The sequence below is a fragment of the Pezoporus flaviventris genome, unplaced genomic scaffold (genome assembly GCF_033815535.1).
Source record: "Pezoporus flaviventris isolate CSIRO_AGI_PZ_B2104156 unplaced genomic scaffold, CSIRO_AGI_Pfla_v1 ptg000002l, whole genome shotgun sequence".
NCBI classification, from domain to species: domain Eukaryota; kingdom Metazoa; phylum Chordata; class Aves; order Psittaciformes; family Psittacidae; genus Pezoporus; species Pezoporus flaviventris.
Window position 1 is genome coordinate 13627720 of NW_026892550.1, and position 12356 is coordinate 13640075.

At 42.1% G+C, this 12356-nt stretch overlaps 1 protein-coding gene across 11 annotated transcripts in view; it reads right to left on the bottom strand.

The window, feature by feature from the left end:
* Positions 1–12072, bottom strand: part of LCORL (ligand dependent nuclear receptor corepressor like) — an 84151-nt gene extending 72079 nt beyond the window's left edge. The window contains exons 1-2 of one of the 11 annotated variants that reach the window (XM_061469954.1): positions 11750–11873; positions 7817–7995 (exon numbers count right to left, since the gene is read on the bottom strand). Coding sequence is in view for 10 of the 11 variants with exons in the window: in XM_061470018.1 (XP_061326002.1) it covers positions 11750–11897 (148 nt within the window). In the remaining variant the exon portion in view is untranslated. Of the gene's footprint in view, positions 1–7816; positions 7996–11749 lie in introns of all 11 variants that reach the window. The other 10 variants (XM_061470018.1, XM_061470008.1, XM_061469982.1 and 7 more) reach the window with 10 other exon arrangements.
* Between the last annotated feature and the right edge of the window lie 284 nt (positions 12073–12356).

The window sequence follows — 12356 nt, forward strand, 5'->3', positions numbered from 1 at the left end:
AGCAACTGTGCATGCCTTTTCCCAGCCTGTGTACCCCTACCAGACAGACACCTGCTTAGAATATATACCAAAGGCATCCATAGAGTCATAGTATCTTTTAGGCTGGAAAAGAACTTCACAGATCAAGTCCAACTGTAATTCTAACACTGTGAAGTCCACCACTAACCCATGTCCTTAAGCACCATGTCTATACTCTTATGTACCTCCAAGGATGGTTACTCGACCACTTCACTGAGCAGCCTGGTCCAACACTTGATAACCCTTTCAGTGAAAAATGTTATCTAAGTCTCCCCTAGAGCAACTTGAGGCCATTTCATAAAACAGCAAGTCAAATGTTCATAAATGGGCAAATAAAATCCAAGGAACAGGATTACCAAATGCATAAAGAATTACAATGTATTACTGAAGACCCAATACAACTTCTGTGAAGTCATACTTCAAACATAATTGAGCTATCTGAAGATGTCAGCAGACAGGTAGACATGGGACGCTAAGATTAAATCAAGATTTCTGAAAGACATCTATTGACATCCATGCCCAAAAGCTTTAAAAACTTCCCAAGCCACAGAGGTAAATTCTGTGCACAGATAAGTAACTGGTTGAAAGACAGAAGTAAATGGTTAATTTTCACAGCAGAACACCACAAATGAGTGTTACTCTTCCACCCAAAACAGGTGATCTGAAAAAGTGACAATGCACTGCCTAGTAAAGTCTAGTATTAGCAGCAAAGAAAAGCAAGAGAACACCAAGGAAACTTCAAAATACTGAGGTACTGAGGTGGTATATTTAAAGACAATTACCAAAAGCAAGTACACATTAGGCTAAATAGTGGAGAAAGTAAAATGTCATATTATGCACACAGTAATAGGCTCCAGACTGATTTATCACTTTAGTTTTATCTGGGGTTCAAATATACAGTACTTGAAATATCAGTTCCATAAAGAGCATGTCAAATGATTTGACTTCTTAAAGGAAGAGCTTCTGCATTGCTTCCTAGTTTGTCACCACATAAATTCACACTGATGTTATCCTGAATACACATAACTCTAGTTTCCCCATCTCCAGAAGAGAGAACTAAGAAAACACAAGAAAGGAGGGGAAAATGATCAGGTTTAATGAACAACTTTTCTGCAAGGAACAGCTAAGAACTCTTCAGTTTGAGGGATGGAGGAGATGGCCAAGGAAAGATAGGTCTTTTCAACACCTTGGCTTTTTAAAGTAATTGTTTCATACAGTGTTTCTACTTCTTGTTTTAGAACAAACGGAAGAGTCACGTAACAATATAACCAGGGACAGCAGTTACCTACTGAAGTTTCATGTGGCTTTGAAAGCACATACCCATACAAAATTAACAATAACTTATGCCAGAATAATCTAGTATATCACTTATAAAACCCAAAATACCTGTTTTTTCTCCCAAGGATCAAGACAAGTGTCATGGAAGGCTGAAAGATATTTCAGAAATATTATTAGGTATTAATATTTTTTTCCCTAGCAATCCACAAGTGGCTGCAGACAATAGATCTTAGGCTACACAGACTTGCTCTGATCTAGTAGAGCTGTTTTATCTGACAATGCAGAGACAGATTATTATGATACTCATTCAACATGGTCCAGACTATACCTCATTTGAACTACTGTTTAGCATGACTCTGTAGAACCCATTCAAATGGTATGGGGGGAAATGAAAATACTCAAACAGATGAAAGGAACAGAGAGCTTATTATAGCCTCTCACTGCAACTGGGATTGTACCACAGTGCAGCAGTAAATTTTGGACAATATCCACTATTAGCAGTTTGCACTAGCTGGTACATTTGTAGCTACATTTTTGACACTTGTCTGGAAATTACTTGCTTAAAATTCAAATCCACTACCATGACTTTTGAGTCATAAGTGCTCATTATCTGCTCAGTTTTTACTATGATACTTGAATAGGAAGAAATACAGAAGGGAAAAAATACAAAGGAAAAACTTAAGGAAAACCACTGAGTAACAGCACTGACACAATGTATAAAAACTGGGGATAAATTGAGGCTAGAAGTGTCCTAATTTCTAGTGAGAATGACTTCAAGATCAATTAAAAAAAAATAAAAAAAACACCCCCCCAAAACAATCAAGTCCTTTCAAACAACTACTGCTTAGTATGTGAAAGTATGATAGCAAGGTAGTAGTCTTCTTGCCTTAATTGACAAAGACTGACATTTCCTAAATGAGGTGGTAGGAAGAAGCATATACCCCCTTTCCTCAAGCACCATGACATGGGATATCTGGCAGCAGTATATAAAGAAACAAACAGATGGGATTAGACACATGGAGGAAGAAATTGCCTAGTCTCCCAAACCAAAACATGAAAAGTGTAATTTGCCTTGGTAAGCATGCTGGTGGTGTGATGCAAGTCACCTGAAGAAACTCCATACACATGTCAAGACATATACGAAAATCGAAAGCTGAGATAAAACAATTTGTGGAGACACAAAGTCGTTAAAATGGTTTTAATGTCACTAGCAGTACATAAAAGGAAAGGTTTGGAAGCAAAGACAAATGAGTGGTTTTAAGAAGTCAAAGACAGAAAATGACCGATTATGAAAGCTGAAGGATGAAGAGATAGGGTGGTCCAGGAAAAACAAGAAAATTGAAGGAGCTTGAACCAGGTAAGTCCAGAGTCATTGCATTATTCAGCTGGTAGCACAACAAACTTTTGAGACAGAGTTTGGCATGCTTAGCACTAAAGCCATTGCACAGGGCAGTCTAAGGCAGTAGTGGATCCTAAGAAGATCCTTTTTTTTCTTCCCCTTCATCAGATGGCTAACACCAGAATGACCTACATCTGTACAGGTCACAAAGCATGTGCCATTTGATAATCCTCCCCCATATTTACATTAGGAGGCTTAATACCTACACTTAGGTAAAGTCAGAGCTTCACATTTAACTGGGGCTTGCAGTGGCACACTCTCTGTTCTGAGCCAAACAGACAGCTGCAATCACAAGCTGGAGTCCTTTAAAGCAGTCTTCTATAATCTACATCATATGCAACAGCAATATTAGTTCACTGTCAAAAGGTGTCAAGCAGTTTTGCACCACTAGTATTTAACCTGGCATTACAAAAAAAAAAACACTTTAGTGCTTTTAGGATGAAAAGAACTTTTTTAAATATGATGCACAAAGGTTTTTGACAGTAGCTGTAAAAGCAACAGCATATTCAACCCTAGCTTAATTACACTGCCCTCTGACCTATTAGTGGCTCAGCAGACTAGAAATGCACTAAAGCTAGTTTATAAAGCAGTGGAATTCTGACTGTGAGAACTACTATTCATCTGTAAGTTTTTTAACTAGCCTTTAATTAAGATGATTTGAAGAATGATAGGAATGAAGGATAATAATTATTTATAAAGTGAAAATTAAGCATTTTTAAAAGCAGCAGTACCATTTTAGAATAAAACGTATTGCGAAATGACAAATTTTTCCACAACAGCTCTTTAAACAAGAGTAATCAATCCCCAGGTGCCACAAAAGCTAGGATGTCTCATAACTGGAAAGCAGGATCCTACAAAGTTATACAGAAACTGAAAGCTGAGGAACATAAAGAGGTCAGAAATTCAGTGACTTAGGAAAAAAAAAATCATCTCTAGTGACATTTACTCAACTCTCACTGCTATAATACAACACATGCTGATATGGAGATGCAAGCCCAGATGGATGTTGAGAAGCAAACACCATTAGAAGCAGCAGCTGAGAGTCCAGAAAAATTTTGTCAATGATAAGATGTTAATCTAGAAAGCGGTTAATCCAGCTTTCAAGATACTACACAGGAACTCTGTGCCAGAAGTGGAAACAAAAAGAAAGATGAAAATCTTATATAGGAGTCTTCTGTATGCAGGGTCACATGCTGCTCACCACACCCCATAAAAGGGAATTCAACCTCATTGCTGCAGATTCAGTCCCCTAACTGACTGAATAATACCTTTGTAATACCCCTGCTACCCCCTCCGTACAGGCTTAAATAAATGAGCTGCTACCATCCACCTTCCCTTCCCTACTCTTTCACTGCTTCTTCCTGGCTTCTCTTTGCCTTTGGATGGAGGGATAAAGCACTAGACTGGGCAGAAGGGAGAAATACATATAATAGAATAACTTCACACCCTCAAATAAGGTTTATTTTTTTTATGTATGGTAAATAAATTTATAATGCCATCCTGTTTTTAGCAAGTTCAATACTAGACACACGAATCACACAAATTCAGTTTTATTCCAATCTCTGTCAGTGTTCCAACCTATCTTATCAAAGTACCCTCCAAGCACATGGAACAGAGCGAGGTTCAAGAATACCATAAAAGACAGTAGTCCTAACTGGAATGAAGAATTTTAAGTTAGTGAAGTATAAAGCTCTGGCTGACGTCTACACTTTACATAAATACAGAGCTCTAATGGTTAGAATAACAACCTTGTTTGAAACACTGATAACTCTAGTCATATTCAAGAAGAAGGGATCCATTGTAACTACCTATTTAAAGCATACATATAATACAGCTGAAAACAAAAAAAGGTGAGGGTGGATAAGGGGAAGAGGTACTGTTTTATCCCCCACTTTAGCTACAGGCAGTACAAGCCTTGGCTACTTGCCAGCAGCCAGAATACAGCTCTTGAACAGCATACACTGTTCTGATAAATTGATCAGTATGACACATTCCTGTTATTTTCCTTACACAACTACCAGTACTTATTACCATAGCACGACAGTTCAGGAGACTCAACAGAAAACTAACCCAGAGAATAACAGAAGGGCAGTTCACTGTCACATCAGAGGTTTCCCTACAAAGGGAGAACAAGTGGAAGGACATTATTGTTAGTGGTACTGTCTTCTTGCTCTTGTCACCAATTTTGTTGATTAGGATGTTGTTCAGCTAATTTAGTTTCGAGTTCACTTCAAACTCTCAAACACTGTTGCCAAAATAGGCAGTTACTAAAAATCAGAAATTGTTTTCTCCAGTATAGCTACTTATACTTGACTAGGGAGAAAAAAAGCAGGTATGTAGTAAACCTGATTAGGAAACTGATCCAAGTTCAACTAGATCTGACCTTTTCTTTCTTATTCTTCCTCCTGCCACGTTTCCCCTGCCATTTTCTAGGTTAGTGTAAAGCTAGATTAGTTTTACAGCCTAGCTCGCTGAATTGTTTAATAAATGAATGCTCGTAGCAGTTGACATAAATCATGTAGGTACAGTGAGTCCAAAAAGAAAAATAAAATTGTGTAATGCATCAACAAAAAGAAAACCCTGAAAGTTACCAACTTCAAACATTAGTACACAGTTACTGAATGGCAATTCAAAGGAAGAACAGAGACTGAGCTGCCGTGACAGTATCTGTACTCTGGGGTTTTGGCTTACACAAGTTCCAGTTTAGGAAACTCTTAGAGCCTGCAATGTAGAAAGATTATCAGAGTTTGAATTTCTCAGCTCACTATCAGCTACATAAAAAGTAAACAGCTACCATATAAGAACATACAATAAGAAAGTTCAAGCTATGCCTAAAAACATTGACAAAGATTACAGTAGTTCCTGGAACACTTAAAAATTGACCTGCTTCCACATACCAGTATCTACACATAAGGAGCACCAAAAACAAAATCACAGGTTTTAATCAACACTACTGAAGATATGTATATCTACTTGCATGACCTGAATCACATTTCTGAGTGGAAAGAATTCAAACAAAGCATTGCTTGCATCCTGCACAGTCCCTGGATTAGTCTTTGTGTACCAGGCAGTTTTGTCTTCAAAAACTGTGCTCCATACAACCTCACAATTGCAGGTTCACAAGAGATAAGTGAACTGGTACTGCATCTACCACTAGATATGTGGAACTTTCTCCCTCTGTCTTTTAAATTAAGCCTCTGGTGTTTTTACTCTAACTCTTTTTGTACTGTTTTCACAAATTAGAATTTCAGAGTCAAATGTAAGATACCCCTTTAAAAACACATAATGACAGCAGTAGGCAATTATTTGTTTCTGAGAGAAAAGCTGATGAGTTGAAATGGATTGTTAAGAGGACACAGAAAAGCTGATTTAACACTACGTATTTGAAACAAAGATAGTCCAAGACAAGCAAAACAAACCCCATGTGTTTTCTCTTATTTCAATCTAAAGAGTTAACACGATACCTACAACTGCAGCAACTTCCAATGACACACTGACCATTTTTCCTCTTCTGTTAACCTGCTCAGTTCAGGGGAAATGGGGATGGTACATTTAGGGCTGTGCTCCACTCCTGGCATTGACAGTGACACAGGCAGCTAAACCAATCCAATGGCTTCCTTCTGCTACTATCCATCCTACTTCGGTCACACAGTCCCACCCCATCCTTGTGCTAGCACCAGCAGCCATCAGGTTTGGGGTTTGTTTTTTTGTTTTTGTTTTTGTTAAGTTCCTAACTCCTCTCAACAGAGTTGCCCAGCTAGAGAGTTACAGCAGATCAGACAGGGGTCCAAGCAGTGCTGATGCAAGCATGTGAGCAGCAGAAGCACAGAGTCAGGGCTGTGATTTTTCCATTCTGGTAATAGTTCTGTGAGACTTGAACATACAAAATGCCACTCCAGTGTATTCTTAGATTGTGGTTTCATAATAAGTGTTCAGCACTAATGCTGACTTGCAAACCTGCTTCTGTAGTACTAGTTTGAGCTATCCCCTTACATGATGCCATCTTTCCCCATTGCATAAAAACTGCCTGTGAACCTGTGCTGTGATTCTGACCTAGATTTAATTCATGTTCTTCTCCAACCATTACAGGAGGACTGAGATTAGTTCCTCAATCTGTTTTACACTGGAATCAGGCTGTGAGCTGCCCATCACAGCTCAAAGGATGACAGATCCATAAAAACACCTTATACCAGTATTACTGGCTATCATATTGGATGATGGAAACTTGTCTGCTGTTTAAAAGAAGCTAGAGTGCCAAGAAAGCCAAAGGGGTAAAAGCGGGTATCATTTTGAAATCATTCTTGTATACAAGCTGTTGGTGGCTTGACAGGTAATAGAGCATTAAGCCACTAAAACAATCACTAACAGATAGAAAAAAACATTATAGATATTATATAGTAAAGTAACTAGTTCTGTCACTATTATTGTGGCAGCTATGGAGAATCACCTACAGCTGCAACAGTATTACAAAAAAGTGGCACTAACCTGAGGCAAAGTACTTAACAGCCACAGTGAAAGTGAGACCACTTCTGTGTATTGTGGGCATAAAGATACAAAGTACTTGATGCAAGAGTGTTGCAAGTGTGGGGATAATACCAAATGCAGCAGGTACAAATCTTTCATTTGAAGGAGGAATTCCTCCCCCTGAAAAGTGCGCTTGAGAAGCAGCCTGTTCAAAAACAGTAAGCTGGAGCAGAAGTTCAAATAGTTTAAAAAAATAACTGAAAGTCTACATCCATCAAAACAGAATTAGATGCACCAACGTATTGTAGTTCAGAGGCAAAAAAGTCTGAAAAATTATAAGCGGAGTAAAGGAGTACTGTATGCTAGATTTCACAAGCATATAAAAATGGATTTTCACTTCAATCAAGTTTCATTTTTCATAAGAAAGCAATACCAAGGCTATTTCCCTTCAAATGTGTGTCCTTGAGCTGCAGGAGAGGAAGAATAAAACTTCTACCCTTCCCCTCCCCTCAGACATATATATAATCTTCTTTTAAAGTAGCCATGATAATATTCTAAACTTTCATTTTCACAATGCAAGATTATTCAGATGCTTTTATATTCTCACAATACAATGCAAGACCCTAGCAAGATTTCAACATCCATGACTGGAGTTACCTGGTAATTCCCATTAAAAAGCCTCAAGTTACTGATTCAAACTTTAGACATAGGATACTGTGACAAGGAAGTACAAAGCACCACCTCAGCGTTTTCTTGCACCCCAGCAATTACTAGGTCCCTCCTCTCTGCCTATTCAATAAAGTTATTGGGACTCAATGTACTTGCCAAGATGCAATCTGTAAAGTTCAAATGAAATCAGTCAGTGGGATCAATGACTGGTTGGAAAAACTGCATAAATCCTGTTTCTTAATGCTGACCACGGTACGAAGCTAGACTTTTATAGTTCCATACTACCAAAGCCTCTCGACTCAATTCACATTACAAAGTTTTAATCAAAGAGCATCAAAAAACAATTTTAACCATTCTGATATTTACCTATATAAAATCCCTTGCAATTTAAACCAACATGGAACTCAGTTGCTGGCTAATTTAGGTACTTCAACTCTGAACTTTCTGTCACTTCTCCAGAAACACAGAACTTAGAATTAGGATATATTTTTTCTTTGTTATATAACAAAGACTGTACCTAGGACAAAACATACCAGTGAGCACTGCTATAAACAATATTTGTTATCACATATTGTGTATGATTTAAGCACATCAACAGAATCAAGATCTTCAGGCACCTGCCAAGATCATCTCATTCTGAACCCTGATCAAGTCATGCAAGAGTTAGGTACATGCATAAGCACAAGTCTAGGAATCTTAGGAGCATTAGTGCTTAACACAACCACACAAAGACTACCACCTGATCAGCCATTTTGTACTGAACACCTACTTAGAATTTCAGTGAATATAGTCAATTAATTTACAATGTGAAGTCTTTTGTACCTTCAAGTATGTCTAGATACCAAATAAAATAATTCTCAGTAATGTCAATGAAATCGCTATTTTTCTTCTCTAACTCTTTAAAGGCACAAACATTTTGGCCCGAGACTTTAAATTATATTCCACAGGTCACAAATTAAAATAATAGGCTGGCAAAACCCAAGCTTTTGATTCTGAAGCCCATGTAAATACCTAAGTCTGTAACTGGGTTCTGACAAAGAATTCGGCAATGAAGCCCTTCAAGCAGAGGTCCCTAACCATCAGTGACCCCCAGCAATCGGTACACTGCAGGCAACTGAGCATTATTTCTGTTTCACTGTTGTGGATATGAGCAATCCCCTAAAATCACCATGTTGGAAGTAGTATCTCTGACTTGGTTTACTGCTTCTACAAAGTAAGTGAATGAGGAATCCTGTACAGGTAAAGGATTTTAAAGTGCTCAAGTGATTATACTACAGAAAGGCAAATATCAAACTTAGTATCAATGAATGATACAAGACATCAAAGTAATGTTCATCCAAAAGGTTTAGCAGAAACAGTATGACATGTTCAACAAGTCTGTACTTTCCTGCTTTGCTTTCTGAGCACAGTGTTTGACAAATGATAGTACACAGAACTGCATTAACTGCCAATTTATTTTTTTTTTAATTAAATAAAACCTCTAAGGGTAGAATCAAAGTTTTCTGTTGGTGGTGGTGTTTCACTTGGTTGAGGATTGACAATAAGCTAGCTCAAGAACTGGGGGGCTACTACTTTACCACATCATCTTCCTCACTTTGCTACAAATGTATGATTCTTGAGAGGGGTGGAAAAAGATAAAGTTATGACAGATCCATCCTATTCACCGCTTCTCCCTCCACCATGTTGCCATTTCAGTCATCAACCTAACAACTTTTCAGACCTTCCAGTTAATACTAACTTTGTTACTCTTCAAATCCTTAGGAATACTTTGCTTAGTGAGAACAATGAACCATTTCTACTTTGGAAGTTAATTTGAGATAATGTAGGAAGTTATATTACAGAAGCCAATGCTATAGAATTTCAAAGCAGTAAAGAAAAAAACCCTCAGTCCAAACCTGTTAAGTGTACTCTACCTCCATTATCCTGACTACTCACTTTCTTGCCACTTTATTTACATTTTCTCTCAGATAAGGACTGCTCAACAGGCATGCCAAGTTAACAGTTCTTAACAGATATCTCTTGACTAACTATTAAACCATAACCAAGGTCCTTCCTCCTGAGCACTTGCTAATCATTTCAGGGCTCCTTTCTATTAACTGAGTTTTGCATTTTGAGCATACAAAAGAATCATATTCTACACAGCTTTTATTAAGAGGAGGAGAAAACTGAGTCTGAAGCAATACCACAGTGACATCAGTGTAAAAAGTAAGTAATTATGTTATGGTTTTACACTTTGCAACTCTAAGCGAAAGAGCAATCAAAAAACAACTTTGAAGAAGTTCCCAAAACACAACAGACCTGCCCAGCAGAGGATCCAGCCTGTGGTGACAGTTTGTCTTATGGAGCTTTCATTACACTTCACAGTCCCTGTCAGCGCTGGTTGTGCTGTACAGCTGTGTTCCCCAAACACATATGGCAACACACTATTACCACCTGAAAGTCCCTTCAGTCATCAATTGATAAACAGACTTCCAGGATTTTAGCTTAAAATTAAAACTGAACCACCATTAGCACCTGGTGTTTCACAGGTAACCAGAGGAACAGCCACTTAAATATTGAGATACCCCTTCATCAGATTTAAATTTACCACATCATCTATGCCGATAAACTAGCTCTCCCTACATATTCTAACTAAACTACTTTCTTTCCACAAGAAGCATTATATAATGTATTAGGCTACAGAAGTACAGGAACACTGCTTTCCTAAGCAATATAATTTGAAGGCTTAAAAGGGCAGTGCAAACATACACAGGTATCATAAGACATACACAGGTGTGGTAACAGGTGCTTAAAAGTGTTACTGGGACAACACAGCAAGGACGAAAACCATGCGTGCATGATAATAGATAAAACACAAAAGGCTAATCGCCTTCAATTGTAAGTGTGCCTACTTGTTAGACGTTCAGTTCTTTCCCTGCTCTCGCCTCAAGCACACGCAGAAACACTGGAATGAGTTGCTGCGTACTCTCCCGGTTACATCTAGACGCATTTCTTCCGCTCGGAGTGGCTGAGCACCGACACTCGCACGCTACTTGAAAACCAGGGATCAGTTTGATCCACGTCCCCAGGAAGGGCAGCGTGTGTTGGAACCACACAGACAAGAGACTCCTGGCGTAGACTCGCCCTGATCCCCCCCAACACACAGAAACCACCGCCCGGAGCCCGGCACCCCCCGCCCGCAGGCGGCACTGCCGCGGCGGCACGCGCTCCGGGAGCCGTTATCCCCGGCCGGGGCGGCCGCCAGGGCCCGCGCTCCCCTGGCCCCGCCCCGTCACGTGACGCCGGGGGGACCTCGCGGCACGAGAGCCACCGGGGCAGCCCCGGGGGCGGGGGGGAGCGCGAGGGGAGAACGGCCGTCGCCATGACAACTTCCAGGGGGAGGGAAAACTTCAAATCCCAACCGTCAGTGCAGGAGCGGCTCCCTCTTAAAGGCGCACACACATACACATATACACACACACACGGGCGGGCTCCCTTCCCCCCTCCGCCCCCCAGGCACTGGTGGTGGAGAAGAGGGGGGCAGCCACCGGCACTCACCGCGCGAACGACGGGAAGCAGAGACAAAAGGACCCGAACCGAGAAAGGGTCTCGGTCGGCGGCGAAGGGAGGGACTGAGCGTCCCCAGCCGAAGGCGTAACAACCCACCTCAGCTGCCTGGAGGCGGCTTAGGATCATCGCTCTCCCCACAGACCCCCTCTCCGCTTCCACCCTCCGAGAAAGCCTCGGGAGCCGCTCATCCGTCTCTGCTTTCCCCCCCCGCCTACCCGGGAGACCTGGGCACCAAGCGCCTCGCCCGCTTCCCCCTTTCCCCACCTGAGCCACCGTTCCCTGCCGCCCCGCTCCCCTCAAGGATCTCGCTATCCCTTCCTCTCAGTCCCCTCACGGCGGCCGTGGTACCCCGCCGTTCCCCCCGTCTCTTACCCACACAGTGCATGAGCCGGTGCCGCCAGGAGTCGAGTTCTCGGCGGACTCCCCTGCGCTCCGCCGTGCAGCGGGGACTCCGGCACTGGGAGGCGGCGGCAGGAGGAGCGGGAGCCGCGGCGGCCATTCTGTCTGTTCCCTTTTCCATCTGCCTCTGACCTCACGCCCGCTCATTTACATACGAGCGCGCGCTCCCCCGGCTCCTCTCCCTCCCCCCCCCCCCCCCCCACTACCCCCCTTGCCTCGTCGGGCGCGTGCCCGCGTCCCCCCTCCTCTCCTCTCCACACCCCCCTCAACCCGCTCAGCATCCGGGGCGGGCAGCGCGCGCCGCCTGGCGGGGTGATTGACACGCGTCGCCGATCCCCGAGGAGCGCCCGCCCCGCTTCCCCCACGGCAGCAGCCTTCCCTCAGGCAGCGGGACGGGTCGGTGCACGGGCCGAAACCGGGTACCCCCCTCACCCCTTTTCCCATCGTTTCCCGGCCTACAACTCCCGCGGGGCAGCGCGGCCCCCGCGCCAGCCCAGGCAGGGCCGGCTGCAGCGGTGCACGCCGGGAGGTGTAGTGCGAGGGCGGGGGAACGGCACCCACCGCCAACGCTCCTCCAACG